Source organism: Rhipicephalus sanguineus, chromosome 1 (assembly GCF_013339695.2).
Source record: "Rhipicephalus sanguineus isolate Rsan-2018 chromosome 1, BIME_Rsan_1.4, whole genome shotgun sequence".
NCBI lineage: Eukaryota > Metazoa > Arthropoda > Arachnida > Ixodida > Ixodidae > Rhipicephalus > Rhipicephalus sanguineus.
The window spans coordinates 257,806,348-257,832,609 of record NC_051176.1 but is presented as its reverse complement, the minus strand read 5'-3'; the positions used below and the strand labels follow the sequence as shown (position 1 = coordinate 257,832,609).

The following is a 26,262-nucleotide window of genomic DNA, read 5'->3' as shown; positions in this document are numbered from 1 at the left end:
GCAGGCATTTTTTTTTCTCTTGTATTGCGCTGCTCTATTAATTTTTGCACTCACACCGCCGTATTTTTATTCTCGCCGTGAACTGCGTGGGGCAACACTCTCTAAGACCAAATGCACTGGTTGTCTGTCACGAAGTCCTATGTACTCTATTCAAGATTTTCTGATGCGAGATAAGAAAAAGAATAAATGGTTCGAGGCTGAAGCGGCAACCTTGAATTGCAGATTTTCTTGCCCATCTCATGCATAATATTGCTGCTTAGGATGAGCCCGCAGAGACAAATGAAAGACTACGCCACACGGTATGGAACAGCACGTTTTCTTCCATTTATACTTCTTGCTAAACTTGCACTCAGGCAATTTACATTTGTTTATTCGCCTTATGGCGGAAATGACGAGGAAAGCAAGGCTGGAACGCTGTGAATGCACGGGCTGGATGGTGATTCAGGAATAAACGCTTCGTGGTCCGGCCCTCATTGTGGCGCTCCAAAGCTCTCGCCGGGAGTTTACGATACACAAAACGTACTCATTTAACGAAGTCGTTGTGGGAAAGGATGCGGCTGCGAACTGCAGATAGACCCGGCGTGAAAACGTGTTTAGGAGTCTAAATGTTTTATTCAACAGGCGCCTGTACATCCGCGCTTCATTGCGAGATGTAGCTCAAGTATTAGGCAGATTCCGTGCCATTTCGTTTCTTCTTGTCTGTCCTTCTATCCGGGCAAGTGCGCTTTTTTCAACAATTCACAGATTATCACCGAAATTCGCAAGAACATTTGTTGGGTGCACTCGATCTAGCGCACATCATGAACCAGTGATAAAAACCCATGCATACCTCTCCACTATTATTTCTTCTTTTAAGGTGGGGTGAGACTTTGAAAGCGCATTTCAAAATTTGGCTGCACATCAGTGGTAATGAAAGTTATGGTATAAAATTTTCAAGGTATTTTAAACGCAGGTTGCATCAAAGCTCAAAAGTAGTTTGAAATTGTTGAATATTTTTTTAATTTTTTTTTTGAATGTTTCTACAAACTTACTTTTTTGTTAGGACATGCTATCTGAAGAGCATTGCAACGTGCTTTACAGAAGTGGAACTAAAATTGTTAGCCTACAACATAAACTAGATTTGTTATGTTTTTTTTAAGTTTGTCAATGTATGAAAATTGTCACTTATGAATGGTTTTTTTAACATTAAAAGAGACTGAAATACCTAGGTTGCTGATTCCAGCTCCATTTATGTAAATGCAGGGGCGTGTAGGCAGAATTTTTTTTCCGGGGGGGGTGGGGCGGGGGCACCTCTTTGATCTGAAGTAGGGGCTGGGCAGGCAGACATAGTCGAGTGTCATTTTGTGCTCTGTATATGCTATGGCAAAAAAAAATTTCGGGATGTTGGGTGGGGACAAGGGCCCGGTGTGCCACCCCCTGGCTACGCCACTGTGTAAATGCCACTGCTTAACACATCTAAGAAATTTTGTTTGTTTACGCCTGATAATTCCCCAGAAAAAAGGTACACAAACGTCAAAAATGTTCTTTTGAGAAAAACGCAGAAGTTACGTAGGGCTACACGCTCATTTCCTGCCAACGTCAGAAAGAAAAGGGGAAAAGAAAATATTTTTGAAAAAGCAAGTACCCAAGTGTGGTATATGTTGTGAAAGATAAAGAAATTCTCTATCAGGTCATTGCAGAATCCCAAAATTGATTTTTTTTTCCCAGAGTAAGTATCATCCCATTTTAAGGTGAAAGCCTCAGAGGCCTCAATTTTTTTTTCGAGAGTTTGCCCAACGGCATAAGTAGTTAAATATACAGATAGAGGCTGGTTTCCGCTATATACATCAGCAGTGCTCTGTGGTGGGGCCCACAGAGCCACAAATCATAATTCGGTGGTCTCGTCGGATGAAGGCCCACTGTTCTCAGGTAGCGCAGCCGTATCTGGTTCAGGCCAGGGCATGTCCACAACAGGTGCTTGATTGTAGCCGCGGACGCTTCGGTGGTACAGAATGCATCAAACGCGAAAATTGACCGTCGGCGTCGGCGTCACGCGAGTGATGCAAGAAAACCATCGTAACGTAATGACGTCACAATGACGTCACAGATCGCCTAAATTGTGACGTCACTCCGAGATCACATAACGTGATGTGACATGATGACGACATCATATGACATCATCGCTTGGTCAAAGGTGGTCCGATCACGAAGGCAGTGCAAAACCAGGTGGGGTGCAGAAAGCTTGCAATGCCTCCGATCCTGGAGGCAGTTTAAAATCACGTCAGGTGCAGAAAGCTTTCGGAGGTGGGCGGGGGAGGATCAATACATCGACCGAGAAGAAAACGAAGATGATGATGGCTTTCGCCTTCGAGTCGTCTTAGGCAAATGCATACGGGACACTGTGAGTCCTTTTTTTGTCTTTCGTTTATTTTTCATGAATTTCCTTGCTATATGAAAAATTGCAGCGATGGCGTAGTGGGTAGAAAAAAATTGCAGCGATGGCGTAGTGGGTAGAACATCAGCTTCGCATGCAAGAGGTCCGTGGTTCGAATCCCGGTGCCGGACAATTCCCAACCGGATTAAAAGAAAAAAAAATCCGCGTGATGATGGAATTGTGTAAAAGGCCTGGGGTGCAGCCTCACTGGCGACCACAGCCAGCATTGCACTCCCTCACCAGAGCAGGATTGGCCACCCTGGTGTAGTACTTGGCCACTACCTCCCACATGAATACACCAATTAACCCTCGGCCCTCAGTCCCCAGCGGCTGCGAAGCAACTGACCAAGGCGGCGGTCAGACCTGCGACGCAGCAGAGGGTGCTAAGAATCTCTGGGTCTGGACAGGCCGCCATTGGAATCTGAACTTGGCTACATATAACGCTAGAACTTTATCTAGTGAGGCGAGTCTAGCTGTACTATTCGAGGAATTAGAGGGTGTTAAATGGGATGTAATAGGGCTCAGTGAGGTTAGGAGACCACAGGAGGCTTATACAGTGCTGAAGAACGGACACGTCCTATGCTATCGTGGCTTAGCTGACAGAAGAGAACTAGGAGTGGGGTTCCTTATTCATAAAAATATAGCTGGCAATATAGAGGAATATTATAGCATTAATGAGAGGGTTTTATGTATCGTGATTAAGTTTAATAAGAGGTACAGGATGAAGGTGATACAGGCCTACGCGCCTACATCGAGCCATGATGATCAACTGGTTGAACGCTTCTACGAAGACGTAGAATCAGCAATGAGTAAGGTAAAGACACAGTATACTGTACTGATGGGCGACTTTAATGCAAAAGTAGGCAAGAAGCAGGCTGGAGATCATGCAGTTGGGGAATATGGCATCGGCTCTAGAAATGCCAGAGGGGAGTTACTAGTAGAGTTCGCAGAACGCAATAATTTACGGATCTTGAATACCTTCTACAGAAAACGGACTACTCGTAAGTGGACGTGGAGGAGTCCTAACGGCGAAACTAAAAATGAAATAGACTTCATAATGTGCGACCACCCGGGCATTATACAGGATGTGGAAGTAGTTAACAAGATCCGATGCAGTGACCATAGAATGGTAAGATCTAGAATTCAACTAGACGTGAGGAAGGAACGGCAGAAACTGATACGCAAGAAGAAGCCGATTAATGAACTAGCTCTGCGAGGGAAAGTACAAGAATTCAGAGTTTCACTTCAGAATAGGTACGCGGCTTTAACCGAGGAAACCGACCTTAGCGTTGACGCAATGAATGATAATCTGACTAGTATCATTAAGGAGTGTGCAGTGGAAGTCGGGGGTACAGTCGTTAGACAGGACACTGGTAAGCTATCCCAAGAGACGAAAAACCTCATTAAGAAACGTCAAGCTATGAAAGCCTCAAATGCAACAGACAAAATAGAGCTGGCGGAGCTTTCGAAGTTGATCAATAGGCGTAAAGTAGCCGACATAAGAAAGTATAATATGGAGAGAATTGAGCATGCTCTAAAGAACGGAAGAAGCCTCAAAGCTACGAAGACAAAACTGTGCATAGGCAAAAATCAGATGTATGCATTAAGGGACAAGGATGGCAAGGTCACAACCAATATGGATAGAATAGTTATGGTAGCGGAAGAGTTCTACAGAGATCTGTACAGCAGCCGAGACAGTCAGGATGATAATGTAAGAAGCAGTAATATCCCAGAGGAATCTGACATCCCACCAGTATTAACAGGAGAAGTAAAGAAAGCCCTAAAGGGAATGCAAAGAGGCAAAGCCGCTGGTGAGGATCAGATAACATCAGACCTGCTGAAAGACGGTGGAGAGATTATGTTAGAGAAACTGGCCACCCTGTATACGAAGTGTCTCTCGACAGGGAGGATACCAGAATCTTGGAGGAATGCCAACATCATCTTGATCCATAAGAAAGGGGACGTCAAGGACCTGAAAAACAGGACCTGAATTACAGGCCCATCAGCTTACTGTCCGTTGTCTACAAGCTATTCACAAAAGTAATTGCTAACAGAATTAATAGGACATTAGAGTTTAATCAACCAAGGGACCAGGCAGGATTTCGTACAGGCTTCTCAACAATAGACCATATTCATACTATCAATCAGGTGATAGAGAAATGCGCGGAATACAACCAACCCCTATACATAGCCTTCATAGATTACGAGAAGGCATTTGATTCGGTGGAGACATCAGCAGTCATGCAAGCACTGCGGAATCAGGGCATCGACGAAGCCTATATAAACATAATGGAAGACATCTACAGCGCATCCACAGCCACTATAGTCCTTCATAAAGAAAGCGACTGAATCCCAATAAAGAAAGGCGTACGATCTCTCCAATGCTATTCACCGCGTGTTTACAGGAGGTTTTCAGGGCCCTAGATTGGGAAGAATTAGGGATAAGAGTTAATGGAGAGTATCTCAGTAACCTGCGATTCGCTGATGACATTGCATTAATGAGTAACGCGGGAGACGAATTACAGCTCATGATTACTGAACTGGATACGGAAAGTAGAAGAGTAGGTCTGAAAATTAATATGCATAAAACTAAAGTAATGTGGAACAATCTTGGCAGAGAACAGCGCTTTGTGATAGGTGGCGAGACGCTGGAAGTTGTAAAGGAGTACGTCTACTTAGGACAGGTAGTAACCGCGCAGCCGAACCATGAGAGTGAAATAACTAGGAGAATAAGGATGGGATGGGGCTCATTCGGCAAGCACTATCAAATCATGAATGGTAGTCTACCACTATCTCTCAAGAGGAAGGTATATAACAGCTGCATCTTACCGGTACTTACCTACGGAGCAGAAACCTGGAGACTTACAAAGAGGGTTCAACTTAAATTGAGGACGACGCAGCGAGCGATGGAAAGGAAAATGATAGGTGTAACCTTAAGAGACAGGAAGAGAGCAGAGTGGGTCAGGGAACAAACGGGGGTTAAGGATATCATAGTTGAAATTAAGAAGAAGAAATGGATATGGGCCGGCCACGTAGCACGTCGTCAGGATAACCGGTGGTCATTAAGGGTAACTGACTGGATTCCAAGAGATGGCAAACGCGTGAGGGGGAGACAAAAAATTAGGTGGGTAGATGAGATTAAGAAGTTTGCAGGTATAACGTGGCAGCAGAAAGCACAGGACCGAGTTGATTGGCGGAACATGGGAGAGGCCTTTGCCCTGCAGTGGGCGTAGACAGGCTGATGATGATGATGATTACGAAATGGCCCAGATAGGTTAAGCCAAGGTTTTTAAGAATGTAGACAGAAAAGTTCACCGACGATTGCGATACTGCCTGATGCGAATTCTGAGCGCAGCTTCGTGTTGGGGCAATGCCAAATGTGTTTGAAGTTTTGGCTTTCCGCAAGGTGTCGACTACACCATAAATCATCATTTTTGTGAAGTAGAACGTCACCCACTACGCCATTATTCGTCTTTCTGCGGACAAGCGAGATACCCGCTACATATCTGTAAGGTATTATGTCCACTTTGTTGATGCTGCATGTGGCTGATGACGATGAAGATTATGGCTGAGCACTTTGCCGCAGGTGGGAAGCATTAAACTACACACTGGTTGCGCCATTATGATTGCGTGATGACTGGTTGTTATTTTACTGTTCTGCAACTCTATAATAATTAGGTTAACGCAATTGCTTCCCCGACCTCACGCCTGTATAGGGTCTTTTTGCACCTGAGTTTACAAGCGCCAGCGTGGCTCTGTGGTAGAATATTGCTTTGGCACGCAGGGGTCTCGGGTTAAAATCCCATGCGGTCCTGGGTGTTTCTTTTTCATTTAATTGTCCATGTCTATAGAATACTTTTTCATGTCTATCGGTTTCGCCGGCGACTGCGACAGCGACGCCGCTCATTGTAAGAACGGGTGCCTAAGAGCTGCGCTCTAAAATTGAGGGCAGTTTGCACTAAGTCGCGAAAATCTTGGCACAACGAAGCACGGGCCCGTCGCTGCTCGTACTCCCCCTCGACCGACACGTCTAGCTTCGAGATGCGCGGCTTCCTCCTCGGGAGTACGTAGCCAGGCTATGCACTATAAAGCGGAGGTTGCGCGCGATGCATCCGTCGGTGGGCGGGCTTAGCTACTGGGCATCCGCGGCTTGGCCAGGTGGTGCGGTATCTGGTCGCTAGACGACGCGATGCTTGCTTCCTATTTCTTTCCATCTTTTTTTATCTCCCTTTACTTCTTTCACTCTCTTTGTTGATGTTCTCTCTGTCTCTCTTTGTTTTTCTTTCTGCCGCTGCATTTCGTTCTGTCAATTTTTCTCTTTTTCATTTTTGCTGGGCTACACTTCACTCTCTCCCCTCCTCCGTTCCCTCTCCTTTCTCTCCTCCTCACCATCACATCTCTGCTCATCACGCTCCGTTCCCTTTCCCACCCCTTTGTTACCCTATACTACACAAGACTATGCTATGCTATGGTAGCGTGCCTGGATAGCCGAGTGGTTAGGGCGCTCTCCTATGGGTCGATGGTATGCAGGTCCGAATCCCGCCTCGTGAATATTTTTTTCGGCAAGAATTTTCCCCTTTCTCTTTATATATTTCTTCCCATTTCTTTTCTTTCTTTCTTTCTTTCCTTCTTTCTTTCTTTCTTTCTTTCTCTCTCTCTCTCTCTCTCTCTCTCTCTCTCTCTCTGTGTACTCGTTTTCAAGTAGCCGCACAGCGGCACATACCCGTTAATACGATGATAGCTGAGTAGCGTTTTCTGTCTGGCTTGTTGGTACATGGCTGACGTTGAACACAGAATGCTGAAAAGCACACAAGTGCGCTCGTCCGTGTCCTGTGTTCTTCGTCCCTATCCGAGCATTTGCGCCATCAATTCAACTTCAAGATGATGGTAGTTTTCTGCGATCGACTCACAAGGAACGATTTGCTAAACAGCTTCGCTGTTAAAACTCGTAATACGCGGTTATAAAACCTACACTGTCATCTATGTTTGATCATCTGTAAACTTTCGCTAACGATATCGTGTTTGTGCATCAGTGACTTGGCTAATCGGGGAAAAATAACATAACTCAGAAAATAAAAAAAAACAACACCTTCGCTAATGTTAGCTGGGACGTCCTACATATAATTGACATGGAGTCGCTTAATCCTTCTGAAAGCAGTAAGTGGCTGCGCGTGAATGTGTATACTGACAAACATGTCCCGGATGAGTTCTGGTTTCTCCCTCCTCTCAGTGCCTTTCCTCCAACTTTGCGTGTAAAGTCAGGCTCCCCACTTTTCCGCACTTGCGAGACGGTAACGCTTTGAAGAAGCATATTTCTTGTGAATGTGTTGCCTGTTCGTTATACAAGTACTTCGTATGTGTCTCCTCTGCGCAGATTTGCTAAGTGGTTGTTTGCAGTCACCTTACTATGGTGACCTCGATGTTTGCAACAATGTTTGTTTCCTGCCAGCTCTTTCTCGCAACTAGTTGCGCAGTCAAGTAGCAATGCACTATTGCCTTTATGTTGCAATCTTGCCGTTGGAAAAGCGCACTCCTTAAACATCTGTGCGCCGGTGATTATGTTGCCATGCAGCGTTTATGTAATCATGTTCCCCGGAAACGTATTTCCGGGCTGTCTGTTTGTACAGGCCTGACTGGTACCTTGCTTCCAGAGGAAGTTGGCTTATAAGGTGCATTCGGGCAATTTTTTTCTGTTTCCAACTTCTGAGCAATCTATTTGGCCAATTTCGCCGCAATATTACATCCAAGCTATATAAATCATCTGCTTCTGCGTTTGTGAGATCATTCTTTATAAAGGCCAGTCCCTCCCCTGCCAAGGCATCCAATCAAATTTATGTTTTCAAACGTATACCTTCTCTAAATATAGATTATTTTATCTATAGCTCAGAATGGATGATAGTTTTCTCAGTCAACACCACTGTGATCTTGAGCCGCCAGCAACATATTCAGTGTTGTGAATATCGTTAATAGTGTAAAAAATAAATACCGCCCAGTTTTGTAAGAAACGGCGGTACATCAGCGAGGGAACAAGTGGTGAAATAGAGAAATTAATAAAATTAAAATGCAATAATTAGGTTAACCCCGCCAGTAAAAGCATTGAAGAGCAACAAAAAGAAACATTTATAGAGACAAGGAAAACAAGAATGTTGATACTCCTACATCAAGATTCAAGAACATCGCGATGTGTCGTTGACAAGCATAGCCAGGACCGTATGTCCGTAGACTTCTTGTCACTATAATTACAATGCGTGCAAAAGCGCAGGCAGTGCTTCTTCGCAAGCTCGCACAGTGACACGCCGAGAAAGCGTCAAAACAAATACGATTTCGTTCACTATTTGCTCTCGCGTCTCACCCGATACTTGAGCCGCTCTTAGTAATTGCGTCATCCAGCGCTTTATGCACCGCGAGAAGACAGGAGCAACGAAGTTTAGCATGCGCTACAGTCGCGACAAAAGTTTTTGGGGATGGTGGCTCGTGCCTCTCTCGGTCCGAGTCACTGTTAAGGGGGTGCGCGCAGTGGACCCGGAGGAGGAACACTTGTTGCGAGTGCGGCGGGGGAAGGAAGGGGGCCTGAAGCGCGGCGCTGCGATCGGCGCTGCTATAGGCCCGCGGTTCCGCTCCGGGGCTCAGAGCAACGTCCAAGCTCGCGATGACGGGTTGGCGGGCGACAACGCTGCTTGCGCTGCTTCTGCTGCGGCAGCTGTCGGCGCTCTTGGTCTCGGCGCTGGCCAGCCCGTGGCCCGCGGCCGGAACCCAGCTGCCCGTTCCCTTCACCGAGACAGCAGCGACCGAGGGCTGCCACTGCTGGGCCCAGGGGACCGAGTGCCGCTGCTTCGGTGACAGCGTGCACGAGGTGCCCGTTCGTCTGGCTGACCAAGTCGAGAAACTGTGAGTGAAGCGTGACAACATCCCTAGCAGACCCTAGTTTTCCTGACCATGGGCCCCGCTGGAGCGACTTCCTCCATGGTTAGCGCTCCAGCGGGGCTGACAGCTGCGGCTTGGGACCCCTTCTCAATTGCTTGCTACGGGACCCTGCGCATACGGAAAGACGCACGCGTGCATGTGCACACACACACACACACACACACACACACACACACACACACACACACACACACACACACACACACACACACACACACACACACACACACACACACACACACACACACACACACACACACACACACACACACACACACACACACACACACACACACACACAAACACACACACACACACACACACACACACACACACACACACACACACACGCGCGCGCGCGCGCGCACAAACGGGATTGCTCTTTGTTAAGCTGTTCAAACTGTTAAAGAAGGTGCATCAGAACTGCCATGCGTGGTGTATAGAGTCCCATGTGCACTATACTCTTCGAGCAGTAATAAGAAGGAAAAGTTGTAGCCACTATTGCAGATGACAGAGCTGGAAGAACGTTTCATATTTGCTCAATGAAAGAAAGCTGAACAGGCAATCCTAAGGGTAAAAAAAAAGAATGGCTTTGCCATAACTTGCTCCTAGTTTCATTTTGTTTGTCGACTGGTTTGATGCTGAATGCCGTATTTACCTAAATGACCACCAGCTATGGATTTGTTTGCTTTTATATTGAGGTAGAAGTGACTGCCTTTTATTACTGCTTATCATTTGTAACAATGCAGAAGAATGTCTCACGTTTTTTTTTTTTCAAATCGTGTTATACACAGCTATCAGATATTCGATGGAATGGCAGATACGAAATCTGGCATATTATAATCGAACAATCCCATAGACACGCAAAATGCGGAATATTAAAATGTCACCCAGTTACTTCTTTAACCTGTATGACTATGAGGAAAAACTTGGACGACGCTTGAGCTTCGCCTTGATGACTAGAACGCGATAGCGTAATCGAACCCCGTGCGCATCGCCTTCAACTATGCCGCAAGGAAAGGAACATTTGTGCATGGTGCATTCGCCGTTTCAAACTATCCTAGAATGTCTACTGGGCGTACAGTTGCTAAGTGCCCGCTACGCCAGAATTCTTCCTTTTGCAAATTGGCGAAGTACTACTCACTACTCGTCCGTAAGGTGCCACGAGCAACTGCGCAGCTGCACACGTTGTAATGGGTGGACAGCTTTAAACCATCCACTCGTTGTGCAATTGACTTGTTTTAACGCCTGGTATTATTATTCGCCTGTCACGCAATATTACATGCATTAAGGAGACTCCACCCACTATATGACATTCTTATAGCGTTATTTTTTCTTTACGAAGAAGTTTCAAGCACTGGCGCGGAGGGTTCGATTCTCACCCGGACCAAACATTATTATTATTTATTTATTTGCATCTCTCTCCAATTTCGGCTCACGGACAACGCTGATTTTTCGCTCCCAACCAATGACGCCGACACCGGAATTTCTGCGAAACGAGCCTTTTTACGCTATTTTAACGCTATCGCGTTAAAATGGGCAAGAATAAATGTCCTTGAACTTTTGCATGCCGCAAGCTATTCCATAGAGGGTCCACTAGTTTTTTTATTAAGAAAGAAAGGTAAAACATCTAAGAAATATACGACACAAACGAATTGCTAATATCACGGATTCTTAAGAGAGTAGCGGGGAAACGCAGTGTTAATCGTTGATAGAGGGGAAAAAAATAACTTAAACCCAAGTAGCCACAACCACTCACAATTGAAGAGACAGCCATCCACGGTGACATTAATCTCTTAATCTCGTGACCTCCATTAAAGATACCGTTTTCGAATTTCCGTGTGTCCCATGTAGAGGGAAGTTTTTTCACTTTTTCATATCGCAGCTTCTAGTATATATATGGTGGCTAGTAGTTTGTAGCGCTGTGACACACCTCTTATAGTCGGTGTTATTCAGTAGCTACCGGTAGAGAAACGTTTGGTAATTAGCATCTGTTGCATGGCTGTAATCACAAGTGCATTAATAAGTTATTGTGGGAACGTATATTGTCTGATTCCCGTATAACTTGCAAGCAACGCGCTGTGGTCGTACACAAAAAGGTTCTGCATCAAGCTGACGTGCATATCGCACGAGACATCGTAATACACAGCTTAGCACGTAAAGTGTGTTCTTCTTGCATACACAGGCAGAGCGAGTAAGCGTGAATAATAGAAAGCAGAAATTCAAGTCATGATCCATGCAGTCAAGAAATCATGTGAAATGCAAACAGGAAAACTAGCTCACCGTGGGAATATGAAATGTTGAATGCGCTGTTATAATGAATTCTGATTTGCTTGCATTACTTTTTAAATGCATCTTGATTATACAGTATACAGCCTTACGTGACCTTGAACGAAAAGCCAGCGCGAGCGAAATGAAGCAAACAATAACGACGAAGTAACCGTGCGACCTGGGCGTTCACTTCTTCGTTGCGGCTTTTACGTGACAAAAAACTAAGAAAAGCGGCATTCGTGTTACATAAAGAGCGCACTCAAATAGCCACACAGCACGGCTTTCGCCTGCGAGTCGTCTTAGGCGAATGCATATGGGACCCTGCGAGTTTTTATGTTTCAGCACCTTCCTTCATTATGGGCAGTTTGCCGACTCTGTGAGGCTCAACCACAGCTTTCTACAGCAAAATATTTACGGTGGGGTAGCTCGTACGGGGATATGCAAATGGCTTCATGTGTGAGATTTTGCAGTTCGCCAAGTTCAATTAGAATACACGTACCACGCGACGTGAATTTACACTTCAGTTTAAAAAAAAATGGTCACTACAAGAAGCAACACCACTTAGGCGGGACGAACGGCCGGAAGAGAACAGGACAGCCCTTTGAATATGCATAAACTATGTTAGTCGTGCCGTTTTTTCGCCGCTCACTTTCTACTGCTGCCGGTTCTTCTTCTCGTGTGCTGATAATTTTCCGTATTCACCCGAAAGAAGCATTTGTGTAGCCCCCGGGCATTGGATGATTGATGAGCAATAACTTACGATTTAACTTAACGAAATTTTTAAACAAGTTTGGTGCGGCTTCATCGATCACGTATACCTCCCAACAGAACACATAGAAGTCTGATTACATATATTGACTGTCAGCCCCACGTGAGCACCGCGGTGCTATAGTATAACAAGTGAAGTAGAACTGCTGCTGTGTAGATGAAACACACGTAAAATACTGTCTCTTGATTTTCACACTGACTAAGAATGAGATTATTTTGACAAAGTAAAATTCGTGAACGCAGTTTGTTAAAATCGAATAGCATACAGAAAAAATGGCAAGTAACACAAAATAATATGAATTTCAGTTAAAGCTGGGGTGCTATGCAGGATGGCCCGGGTTTGGCGAAACCCGCAATCTTTCCGAGCTCTGGCGACACCCCCTTTTGAACGAGCTAATAGTACGAAAAGGTCTCATCCATCCGTCAGCGCGCGCTACGTTCCATTGGTTACGATGGAACGTGGCGTCACGTAAAGGGCGGTCGACAAAGTTGGGTGGTGTTTTCAAACCAGAGGCATCTTCTTTCATTTGTTTGTCGTTCCACTGAGTGCAGAAGTGCACCCATGCAAGAAAAGTGTCAGAAGCGTTTTACTAACGATATTTTTTAGAGGAACGGGCTGTTTAAATTACTTTTCAAGCGTTTAATATCTGCACTAAGTATCCTTTAAGATAATCAGCACCGTGGCCTCTGAGATTAGCTCCGGCCAAGCGCCTTACAACACCGCGGCCGGAACAAATCGCCACGTGTGTAATCACCATGGTCGGCCTGTACATTCTAGCGCGTTGCTCGGCCAGCGCGTGCCCTCTTCGTCCTTATACATCGTCTGCTTGCTCCCCGAGTACGTGCGCCCGCCTGATTAGCTAATTGGCTGGGTAATATACCGAGCTAATTCAGTCAGAACATGCTACGACCAAGCTAATTAAGCCAAGTCATGCTAGGACTGAGCTAATTAAGCCACATCTTACTAAGACCATGCTTATGAAGCCATGTAACTCTAAGACCGAGCACATGCTAATTAACGCAACGCCAATTAGGGGCGCTCATTAAAGCCAAGCTAAGTAAGACCTCACTGATGTTATGTTAATTACGATCATTGTAATTAGGCTAACGCTGATTAGCTGCATTCTAATTAGATCCTTGCTAATTAAGCATCTGTATTAATGTCGTGATAATTAAAATATTACCAATAAAAACAGCACTATTCAATATCAGGTTAATTACTCCTAGCTAATTGATACCATCAAAATTGAAACCGAACTGACGTGGTCCTCACTCCGAAGCAGACCGAGCAGACTGAGTGGACGAGGCACGTAAAGAGCTGGAAGAAGCTAGGTGATCACAATAGCAGCTACAGGGGCTAGTTGGTGTTGCATCTTGTTTGTGTGTACTCAGTTCGTCCTCGTACGATAAAAAGCGCGAATTTCCAAGATCACAAGCTCCTCCGATGGCTCCAGCCTTGCACAAGTAGTGCAAGCTGACCAAATTATTTTATATGCATCGGAGCTGCTGCTTAGCGTCCACCGCATGAAAGGCTTGACAGGCACACCGGCACTATGACAGTCACGAGTTGAACTGGGGCCTTTTCAGAATCAACGAGTTTGTACCTGAGTTCGCTCGTCAGTCAGTTTGATTGACAGGTGCCCGCGGTGAATATCGGGTCCACCCACCGCGTTTGTTCGTGCCGCTCACGCCGCAACGCCAGCGAGCGGCATGATTCATCTGTGAGCTTAATCGCACAGACTATGCACACACGCACGAAGAACTAAAGGTTATGTCATCACGTGGCTAAGAGGTCTCGCATTCAATTTCACCGCGCTCACGACGTACCACTCGCAGCCATGAAGCAAGCGCCCCTGGTGGCATTTGCGGCGAGAAATTTTTGCTATTTACTTGCTTGTGGAGACATTGTTTCTACCAATTTGTTACTGCAGAAAAATATTAAGACGTGTAATGTAAGTAGCAGTAACCTGTCCACTTATTTACCTGTAATATTCGAGAGAAACAAAACGAACTGCAGGAGAGTGCTGCGTGTGCGTCCTTGTTTCCTTCGAGAGTGGAAATTTCCATGCTGCAGGTGGAACGAAAGAACTTGTCCGAAAGAGGACAAACACCCACGAACACGCCTGTGGGAGGCGCGATGTTCAGTTGGCAAAAAGATAGCGCGACAATCACGCTGACGTCGCTGCACTGTTGAAATGTTCACTGAGTGGCGGTGCTGACGCGTTCGCACGCGGTGTTCCTTTGAAATCCGCCGCAAATGCCACGTATGCGTTTGTGACGCCATGTTCGTTCTTGTAGCCGTTTTTATCAACGCTGCTATCGCGCGCTCCTCACTGTCTTCCTATCATGCCCGCCGTTGTGTGAGCTCGGAGCAAAATCGTTTTCCGAGAAGCTCGGGCCATCCTGCATAGCACCCCTGCAGAATTGCTATATGAATAGGTAATTTTGAAGAATATTCATATGTACACACATAATAAAACCATAGCAATGTAAGCTATAAAAAGCTGGATATTTATTTCACCTAGAAGACTGTTTACTCGCACAGCCTGTTGAGCTGAGGTTGTCAAAAAACAACACACAATTTTGTCTTGCATAGTGCTAATTTTGTTCCTCTAAAGTTTTAGGTCAATGTAGCGATAGTTTATCATGACTAACCATATTGTAAGCACATTTAACGTACTTCATCGTTCTCATTTCATTTCACCATCATCGTCCCTTATCTTCTTTGTGTTTTGTGTCGAGGCAGACACTGCGGAATAAACGGTTCTGCTGGCGTTCTCTGGTCCGGTCGTCCTGAGTCTTTCACAGTGGTGGAGGTGCTGGGTACGTCGCGTCGTTTACTATCACAACGACGTCTTCGTTCCTCTTGAGCAGCTTCCGTGTTCAGACGAGCAATTTCATGGCAATGCGCGACTCGAGCTGCAAACTCTTCTGGTAGGGATGTACTGGACGGAGCAGGGGCAAAAAAAGAAAGAAATGGAGGCAGGCCGTCCATACACCAGGAAGAAAGGGCTGTAGCCAGTCGATCGTTGTGTCAAGTATTGTAAATGTTACCCCATGACAAAAATGTTACCCCAGTTTTTGCGGTCAGGATGTAAGTACATGGAAATAATGTCAGAGCGCTTTTGGTGGAAGCGCTCAGTAAGGCCCTTTGTCTGCGGGTGGTATGTAGACGTGTTTTTATGCATCGTATTACTCGCCCGCAGGACTTCGTCGAGGGCCTGGGAAATGAAGGTTTTGCCATGGTCACTCAATATACGTTTATTGTAGTCAAGAAAGCTAATGGTAGATGAATCAGAGTGCTCATACACATTCGTTACCTTTCTGCTGAGTATTTGGCAGAAGGTATGAAAGAGTAGCGTTGGTTCTGCTCCGTGTCCGGCATCATTGTGTCTTTAAAAACAAAAAGCAAGCATTTTGTAGAAAAAAAGGACGTTTAAAAAATTCCGCAGATCCCAAGCCTTCTGAGAATCGGTTTCATGCGAAGCAGTCAGCGAGTGTTATCTATACTGCATTTTTTTTTACTTTGAGCCAAGCGTTACGAGGTGGATCGACATGTTTTTGTAAGTGTAATAGTTGTGTGCACATCGTGGGCTTACCAGGCACGTCGACAACACTGGCATTTAAAGGGTAACTTATGGTCTGACGTAACGTCAGCACTCACGTTAGAGCAGTTACGTCAGCATTATCGAAACGAAGTTCACTTTAGGCTGTCATTATGTGAATATCATACGTAACTTGCGTTAGCGTATTGCTCTGGGGTCAAGCAACGCTTGAATATAGCTTACTTAATCATACGAATACACATGTAATGTTTATTAGTCTGCTGCAAAAGTGGACCCAACGCTGCAACCACAGACGTTAACCTGACATGACGCCTGTATCGTAGGAATTCATATGTAGTGTTCATTGCTTTGTTATAAAATTAGACAGCCAGCACTACAGCCACAATTGACACTGCATCGACATTACACCTGCATAGGGTGTTTTTCCAAAGCAGTTTCTAGACCTGGCCTGGCGTGGCTCTGTGGTAGAATACCTGAGTGCTACGCAGAATGGTTGGGTTCGATTCCTGTTGGGATCCGAATTTTTATTCTTTGCATTCGTCGGGTCAAAGCTGCCGATGTCGGTTCTTCTTAACGGTCTCGAATTTAAATTACCAATGTATGTTCTCGCCTTTCCTGGGTAGATATAAACTGTTAATCACCTGTGGCGCATACCCGTATACCGCGGTCAATGGTATACGGGTATGGGCCACACGTGTCTAGAGGAAGGGGTTTGACGACGTACGCTACAGGATTTCTACGTTATTCATGCCATGATGAGACATTCATATTCGTCAAATCCTCTTACCCTCCCATGCCAATTTTTGTCTACGCCAAGTGAAGGAGGCGATCAATAGAGCACCCAGACGTAGGCGGCTAGATATATAGATAGATAGATCGATACACACGTAGATAGAAACGCTCAAAGTGCCTTGGGTTCGCTAAGAAATGCTTCGCATTTAACATTGCCTAAATAATAGAAACCTTAGTCTGCCTCCCTGTACGTGTCAGTTGCGAGGCTCATCTCAGCTTAGCAAGGCGACCTGTACTAGCGCCATATTCAGTCGTCTTCCTTGATTTCTATATTTGTTTCGAATAATATTGACAAACTTGCATCTTGACCCAAATTGTTTACAAAAGCAGAGTAAGTGTTGCCATATTTATTAGGATCGCCCCGTCACGGTGCTCTAGTGATTATGGCGCTCGACTTTTGACCCGAAGTTCGCGGGATGGAATCCCGGCCGCGGCGGCTGCATTTTCGATGGAGGCGAAGGTGCTTGAGGCCCGTGTGCTTAGATTTAGGTGCATATGTTAAAGAAGCCCAGCTTGTCGAAATTTCCGGATCCCTCCACTACGGCGTCCCTCATAATCGTATCGTCGTTTTGGGTCGTTAATCGCCCGATATTATTGTTTATTAGGATCACCAAAGTAGGCCTTCTACAATTTCACAGCTTTTCGTTATCATTCACGGCGAAGAATTTCGCGCAGTGTATACACTAATGTAAGATGATGCGCGAGTAGGGCGTTACCTGAGGGAGCACTAAAAGGGCAGCAGAAACAAGGAACTGGGCAAAATGACCGGTTGACAGCAACATTTCCACGGTGGCTGTTGAAGCATGCACCCCCCGGCAGGGCCTGTGATAATAAACTGCGCAAACCGTAAAAACCACAGTGCAGATGGCTTTGCAAAGAGCATGACTTTGCGTTTAAGTTCCCTAAGCGCTCGAATTGCTTTTACAATAACGCTGTGAACTTTTGGGGTCGTTTTGACGGCTTCAAGCAGAGTTTTTGGAATCATACCCCATGTAATCTTCGTCGCGTCTCTTGGAATGCCTGTGCTCCCTACACACACGCTTTTCATGTGCAACTAAGCACTAAAAAGTAATCGCCATCGTATAGTGCGCGTGAATGTTCATTCAGACACTGACTAAAGCACCTGATTACTGAAGGAAATGTTCGGTCTTTAACAGCTAAGCTGTTTAAGTTGTGGGTAACTTGTGCTCCGTCGTAAAAAATTATCATCATCATGAACCGGCACGCGCCTAATCATTCTTTTTACAGCTAAGCTGTTTAAGCTATCGGTAACTTGTGCTCTGTCGTGCAAAACTCCTCATGTGGGCATGCGCCACGGGAATTGGGCAAGCCCCACTACCGGGTACAGCAGGTGCGAGTGTCAAGCGAATACGAACATGTGAAAAAAAAAGAGAGAGAAAGAAAGCAATAGAAAGAAAGAGGAAGAGAGAAATAGAGAGAAATAAAGGGAATAAAGACATAAAAAGATAGAAAGACAGAGAAATACGTAGAAAGAGAGAGAAAGACATAAAAAGAAACAGACACGAAAATGAGATAGGAAATATCGAGAGCAACACAGAAAGAGAAATAAAAGAAAGAGAGAGAGAGAACAAAGAGAAAGAAAGATAGAAATAGCGAGAAAGAGAAAGAAATAGATATAACAAATAGATAGAAAGAGAAGAAAGAAAGGAAAAAAAATGAAGAGAGACAAGGAAGGCCACCCCAGCCGCTGCCTTCCTTCAGGCTTGGCGCCACTTATACTGCGAAGCTGCCATCATTTTTAAAAACAAGATCTACGTTTGCCGCAATGAATGTAACAGGCCTTTCACAAAAGCGTCCTCGTCTATTCTGCATAAAAAACTTTCCTCACCGAGGTCAGAGGTGCGGCCGCCGCGGACTGCAGTGTTCACAGCGTAGACGCCCATTATGCATACCTTAAAGCGGTGTCTCCAGAATACAAGGCCGAGTAACATGTAAAGGAGCAACGCCGCTCAGTGCACGGTTGCGCAGAAAGTCGCAGACTTCTCTGTGTGCCATAAGCATCATACCTTCTCGGCTAAACTAAAGTACAATGTGCATAACGCACGCATCTATATTAGCCAGATGAGCCGGCGCTTCGCACACTCCCTGTGCGTCGTCTTGCGCAAGAGCACCTGTACGCCGTCTGTAGGCGCGTTTACGCGATGTTTGCAGTGACGCTCCATGGCGTCGGCCACGCTAAGTGTTTTTCTCCACAGTAGGAAGGCCACAGAAAAGCAGATATACGGCGCTACGATGTGCCGCTTTAGGTAACAAGTTCTTGCACTGAGTAATAACCTTGAATCGGTATATGGGCTTACAACGGATACGACTCACCGCAGTGACTAGCTTTCTCTTCAGTGCAGAAATCTAAATGAACAGTGCATTACATTCGTTATCAATTTAACGAAAGCGAATTTCGCGAACTGTTCATTCCATAAGTCTTGTTACGAAGCGAAGGCGTATACGTGCGCTTAGCGAGGAGCGCCCGGCAGTAGTATACGTGGGCAATTTCTGTCGAGAGCTGCTACACGCGCTACCTCTGATTTGTCGTGTCCGAGGCGACGCGACCGCGTGTCGCGCGAAGGTTACCTGGGATAAAGTGTGCACTTGACGAAAGTCTCCATGCCTGGTGCGTTAATTATGGGCTAATCTAATCGGTAACGCACTAGTGAAGATGTAATATCGCAGTGCTGCTACTCAGTGGGATTCAAAAGTGAATTTACTCTAGCTTTACATATTAAAGGTCTATTGTCGCTGAAAGGTTCCGCCGCTCGCACTAATCGCAGCGATAGTTTAGGACGCCGAGTACCGCCACCAATGCCCTTAAAAGTCACTGAGCGTCTTAGTGCAAGAGCACGCCGGCTACATAGAGGCAACCGTGTCTGCTCGCGATTCATACCGAAAGGCAAAGTGATTATCCGTTGTTATGAGAGTTTAATTATTCACGAACAACGTCAAGCGGTATTTATACACGGTGTTAACTGTACGTGCCTGCACGAAGAAATATAAGTTTTAGCTGCATATCAACTACTAAAACGCTTCGCCCTCGAGGCAGAAAAATATGACGTAGGCTATCTCACCTAGCTGGATGTAATCAACCGGCTGAAAAATTCACGCGCACACTGCAGAACCTTTGTCGACGTTATGGGCATCCCGATGAGCAGCTGCTGGGCCCCTTCCTTGCCTCGCTGGCAGTTGATGAACAATCGCATCGCACCTCACCGCTTTTGCATTTTATGGATGTGCAGAATGGCACGCAGCGATGCTCTGGTGATTTCTTTCGCGGCGAAACTGTATATAACTTGGTGATCCGTACCTCCGCGAACAGTTACCGTGTCAGCAATTACCAACACAACAGAAAACCCCCAGCAGGTATACGTCCCACGGGAATTGGGCGAACCCCACTACTCACCACATGTCTACTAAAGATAAACAGAAAAGAAGTAGATAGATAGATAGATAGATAGATAGATAGATAGATAGATAGATAGATAGATAGATAGATAGATAGATAGATAGATAGATAGATAGATAGATAGATAGATAGATAGATAGATAGATAGATAGATAGATAGATAGATAGATAGATAGATAGATAACCTGCGCGCTGCGCTTCTGGCCCACGCAAATCATGCTGGAATTGCTTTAAAGGACCATGCGCTATATTAAAAAAATTCTGCGCCTTTCTGTACCTTTCATCAAAATTATGTCACATCTGTGCCATGTGTTACACAGCTTTGCTGGTCATCCACGTTCACGCAGTGGAATGACACGTGAAAGGTTTTTGTTTGTTTGTTCCTCCGACGAAGTCATTGAAAGAGAGCTTGTTATGCAACCGAGTTACGTATGTTTCGAATAATGCACTCGCGCGGATCCCAGACGTCAAAGAGTCTCACGGCGCGGCCGCAGTGCCGAGTCCATTTTCTAAATACAGCCAATAGCGAGCGAAAGCACCGGCACAACCGAACGGGTGCAACGACGCGTGTCTTTTGCCGATGTGTCACAATATGCACTCACTTCGATAAATACAGAATCGTCGTGATCGGCCGCAAAGATGTTGAGATAGGGACGTGAAACCTGCGCTAGTTTCCAAAATTATGCTAAATGCAAAAAAAAAAAATGTATGGTATTTTGCGCTAAATGCATAACTGCAGGTGTTACCGGATTAAGAGTAGTTTTCTTTTTCATTTTTCATTTTTTTCTGAAATCCACCGACAGTCCGAACGTCACGTATTAGCCAGAAATTTAGCAATCTGAAAGCAAATGTTGTTAATCCCTTGCAACGCAAAACATCGCGAAGTGTTAGACGAACAGAACATGCAAGAAGATTTAATGCGCGCTGCCGGCCGATTAGCTCTCAGAATTTTCGTGCATGTCCGTAGGAATTAAATTTACCAGCACGGTGGTTTTAGCTCTGGTTTCGTCATGGATCCGGCTGCTTGAAATCATAAGAACAGCCATTTGCGCACCCTTTTAAAGTAGAATGAAGACTGCTTTATTTACCGACTTACTCATTTTCCATACCCTCAATCACCGAGGCAATGCAGAGGGGAGTGGGCAACAATGTATCTGGCACGATTAGGCCAAGCGAGTAATGTTCTCGTGCTTGCTTTTTATGGCTCTATAGCTCCTAGCGACATAAGGCTATAGCGGAGACGTCGACCTCTCGCGACTCCAATATAGCGCCGTAAAATGTGTAACGAAAGCCTGATAAATAATGATAAAGGAAACCTTGTAAGAAGGTAGGAATGGTTCTAGTTAATGGTTGTATAGGATATATAGGTTAATACGGATTAACATGGGCAAAGAAAAAGTTTAGTTAGTCCCCTTAATGGTTAACTGAAACCTAATTAAATGGACCACTTGCACCCAGAAAGCACCGAAAAGTATAGGTACGCCGTTTATAAGTGGACATAGGAAAGTGACGTTTGGTGGGCCCGAGTGTTGGGCTAGAGAGAAGGTTAACTTATCATTTGTACTAGTTCATGAGGATTAATTAAGTGTCTCATTAGACCCAGTAGAATGCCTGTATCTATAGCTTCGCTACAAATAGAGCTGGGAAGACGGTGTTTGGGCTGTATGTACTAACGGCGTCAAATCAAACGCGAACAGCGGCAAGCATTAATAATGGCATAGTGCGCACTGTCTAGTCATCACCATTGGCAGGCGCGCATATCCGGTTTGGCGGCTCTGCGCCGACTGCGCCACCCCACTAGAATGCGATGTTTTCGCTTCTGTTCTAGTTGTGATATTTGAAAGGAAGAAACTAAAAGAAAAATATAAACGGCCAAAAGCGCTCTGCACGACCACGCCGGCTACCATTATCGCCATATCACCATATCACGGCTATAGAAGGAACAGAAGCGAAAATATCGCCCTATAAACGGATCGCGCAGTGCTGCCAATCCTGATGTGCGCGCCTGTCAGTAGTGATTAGACCTGTGCGCCGCCACCTGTTTTGCTCTCGCCGCTCTGCGCCGCCGCCGCCGCGCAATAATTGCGGCGCGCCGCCGTTTGTATTTTCTTTTAATCCGAACGGGCAGTCTGAACATAAAATACATCACTTCACCGGAAGTTCTAGCATCTTTCACTCTTCCAGGAGGCTCACAAGGAGGAGGAGGAGGAGAAGGAGGAGGAGAAGAAAAACGGAAAGACAGGGAGGTTAGCCAGTTCTCAGACCGGCTGGCTACCCTGTGCTGGGGAAAGGGGATGGGGGAGTGAGAGATGATAGAAAAGAGATGTTACAAAAAGAAGAAGAAGAAGAAGAAGAAGAAGGAAAAAAAGAACAAAATACGATAAACGACACTGCTTAAAGTCTGTCTATGAGACTAGTTGTGCGCAAAAGCGCAACAACGCTTTCAAAGCTTTCCGTGCGGAGGACGGTTTCGGCCAGTGTCCTAAGACCTTTTCCTCCGACAGTGGACGATTGTCAAGTCTATCAAACACTTTGGACAGTTCTTCTCTTGGTGCACTGAAGCGAGGACACTCACAGAGAAGATGGGCGATTGTCTCCTCGCAGCTACAGTTATCACATGTCGGGCTGCTGGCCATTCCAATTCGATATGAGTAGGCCTTCGTGAAGGCCTCCCCGAGCCACAGGCGGCACAGGAGGGTCTCCTAAGCTCTAGTTATTCCCGACGGAAGACGGAGCTGCAGATTCGGGCTCAAGTTGTGAAGACGGGCGTTGGTAAATTCCGTCGAGTTCCACTGTGCCAGTGTCAGTTCACGTGCAAGTGAACGAAGCCTTGTTGCGGCGTCCGTTCTTGACAGCGGTATAGCTGCACAATGGATAGCATCATGGGCAGATCGGGCGGCTTCATCAGCACGGTCATTTCCGTAGATAGCGCAGTGGCCCGGTATCCACTGATAGGTTATGCTGTGCTGTTTCTCAATGGCGCGGTGATGAAGCAGTCTTATGTCAGCGACTAACTGTTCATTTGGTCCATGACGATATGGTGACATAATGCACTGGAGGGCTGCTTTGGGGTCGGAGAAGGCTGACCACGCCTGTGGTGGTTCTTTAACTACGAACTCTAGAGCAGCACGGATGGCGGTGGGTTCTGCAGCCGTTGATGATGTCAAATGCGACGTCTTGAACTGTATGGTGTGAATTTCTCGGGTATGACGAGTATTGCATCACTTCAACGTTGCGGCATCCTCAGCATTAAAGGGCGACGTCCCAACTCGTATTCTTGAAGCCTTGGACCTACTACACTATGCATAGATGAATAAAATAGGTAAACAAATATGTCGATATGATCGTACACTTTATTCCTTTCATTTTTACTCGTGTAAATGGATAAATGAATACACAAGGAAAGACAATGAACAAGGCGCCGGATTACTTGATTCTTCCAACGGACGAACTTTTCACAGCGGAGACGATGCAGCGCTTCAGAAAAAAAGACGAGCCCGCTTCCACGGATCTCGCATACTTTCTTTTCTTTTTCTAAATTCAAGGGACTACTTTCTCTCCCCCCCCCCCTCGCGGGCTCTCTAATCTACACCCCCCAGGCAGGGAGGTCAACGTGGTACTAGTAACCCGTTTGCTACCCTTGCACAGGGGTGGGAAAATAGGGGTTGGAAAGAGGACAGCTAGACTTGAAATAAAAACGAAAAAAAAATGCACACTTGCACACACAGGCAGGGCGTTCCAATCAGAGTCAATCTGATAGAGCGGTGGAACGCAAAAAGCGCAGCAGCGCTTGCACAGCCTTCTTCTGTGACGTCAAGTCCTGTCGATGACGCAGGGCTCTCTTTTGACAGAGGCCGGTCGTCCAAGTTATCGAGCGAGTTGCAACAGACCTCCTAAGTAGAAACAGCCGTGGCTCTCACCGTGTGATTATCCTTCACTGAAAACACGAAGATACTACACTTGTGCTCCTACAGGAACGAATTAGTGGGTGGTCTCTTGAATGGCATTGGTCACCTGAATATCTCTAGCATGAAGTCGGGATAGAACCGATGATCCTGGGTTTAGCAACGAAGCAGCAAAGCTACCGCGATGGATCGCAGGCTTATTACATGAGCACGCAGACCTCGTTCCAAATGAACCACGACTAACGCTAATGCATACGAGCGCACGGACGTCATTGTACTAATTTAAAAAAAAAAAAACGATGGTTTCCTTCTCATAGAACAAATGATTTCACGGCACTCTTGCCCACTGCAGGATGGTTTAATTAGTGCAATTGCTTCAGTCCGTGTGTCAATTTAGGTAGAGAACCATATCTGTAAACAAGATTCACCTGCCTGCGAGAAGGTGCCTCTTAAGCGAACCTTTTAAATGCGAAGCATTTCTTAGCGAACCTCAGGCACTTTGGCCGTTTCTATCTACGTATCTATCTATCTATCTATCTATCTATCTAGCCGCCTACGTCTGGGCGCTCTCCTGGTCGTCTCCATAACTTGTAATATACCAAACTTGGCATAACAGGGGATCAGTGTATGACGAACACGATTCACTGGTCGTGACATGAATAACGCAAAATACATGTCGCGTACGTCATAAAACCCTTTCTCTCAGTCACGTGTGCCACATACCCGTAAACAAGAGTTAATATTATGCGGGTATGTGCCACAGGTGATACAGAGTCTCAACCAACACAGTAACGGCGAACACAAACACTGATACGCAAGGAAAGTGACAATAATAATAATTGTTGGGGTTTTATGTCCGAAAATGGTCATATGATATGAGAGACGCCGTAGCGAAGGGCTCGGCAAATTTTGACCATCGGGTATTCTTTAACGTGTACCGAGATCGCACAGAACACGGGCATTCAGCTCCATCGAATTGTGACCGCCGCGGCCGGGATCGAACCCGCGATCGTCGGGTCAGCAGCCGAGCACCTTAACCGCTACACCACCGCGGGACACGCAAGAAAAGTGAGGAAACTGAAGACAGAACACCACTGGAAGACGCTCAACTACCATCCACTCGTCCACGTGGTCCGCAACGTGCACCACGTGGATTACGCAAAAACCGGCGTCAATGCTTCCTACAATAAATATGCGGAGAGTACCAGGCCTCTCATCATTACCGGTGACTTCAACATTGATTTATCAAGACCCCACAACGCTTGATCTTTATACTGCGTGAAACACGGATTAGATGTGGAGAGGGCATCAGAAGACCTCGCTGCCACGTCCACGAAAGGAGGCATCATAGATCATTTCATCGTAAGAGGAATCCAGGATTTCCACCAGCTGCACTATACCTCGCACTTCTGTACACTTAGACTCCTCATAGCCGCGATCACGAACGGATCCGATTAACAAGTCCCGTCCAGCTGCTGGTGCTGACTGATCACGGTGATGATCACCTTGTTCACTAACTGTCGTTGCGTGCGTGCGTTCTCCGTCATCAAAAAATATAAGCATAACAAGTGTAACTGTGACTGTAACGTACGAGCAGTGCGCCTGCGCGTGCCACTCGGCCGTGTATTTATTTGGGGAAGGTTTCCTGAATTAAGCTTAGTTAATAGTAACGCCTATCCTGTGCATCTGTGTTCCTTCTTTGTCATGATCGGATTCGCGCTATCCTGTATTGAAGAATATAAGCACTACATGTCAGCTTACCGCGCCTGGTGTTGGTAACACCCACGTTGCTCTTGCCATCGTTACGCAACTGTAAACAACTGGTTATATAATACATATGCGACTCTTCAACAGATGAGTGGGCGTATACCACTTCCATATTTCTCTAGCGTCATTCCGCAACGTTTCGCTCAATATGAAAAATTACGCCACAGTCACCATCTCGCGCATGCTTCGCATAACATCGATTCCCACGGTACGTGGGATCTGCCGATTTTTATAACACAAATTTCAGTAGAGGCGTCGAACGCGAAAAACCAGGCGCTGGCGAGCGAACAGAAGTGCGGCCCTCGAAGGTGCGCCGGTCCCATGAGCATTTGTATGCGCCGTTTTTGAATAACTGATGCTCTGTCGATCATGGGCCTGTTGGCAGTGACCAGCTTCTGATACGGCAGTCTTATCTTTTATCGGGGTGACCTGTCACTTCAC

The 26,262-nt window shown here is 45.9% G+C and overlaps 1 protein-coding gene across 1 annotated transcript in view; it reads left to right on the top strand.

Annotated features, from left to right (window-relative positions):
• The first annotated feature begins 8,551 nt into the window (after window positions 1-8,551).
• The window catches only part of LOC119382488 (lutropin-choriogonadotropic hormone receptor-like), a 242,594-nt gene continuing 224,883 nt past the window's right edge, over window positions 8,552-26,262 (top strand). The window contains exon 1 of the mRNA XM_049411513.1: window positions 8,552-9,301. Within this exon, the coding sequence (XP_049267470.1) occupies window positions 9,063-9,301 (239 nt within the window). The 5' untranslated portion in view covers window positions 8,552-9,062. The remainder of the gene's footprint in view (window positions 9,302-26,262) is intronic.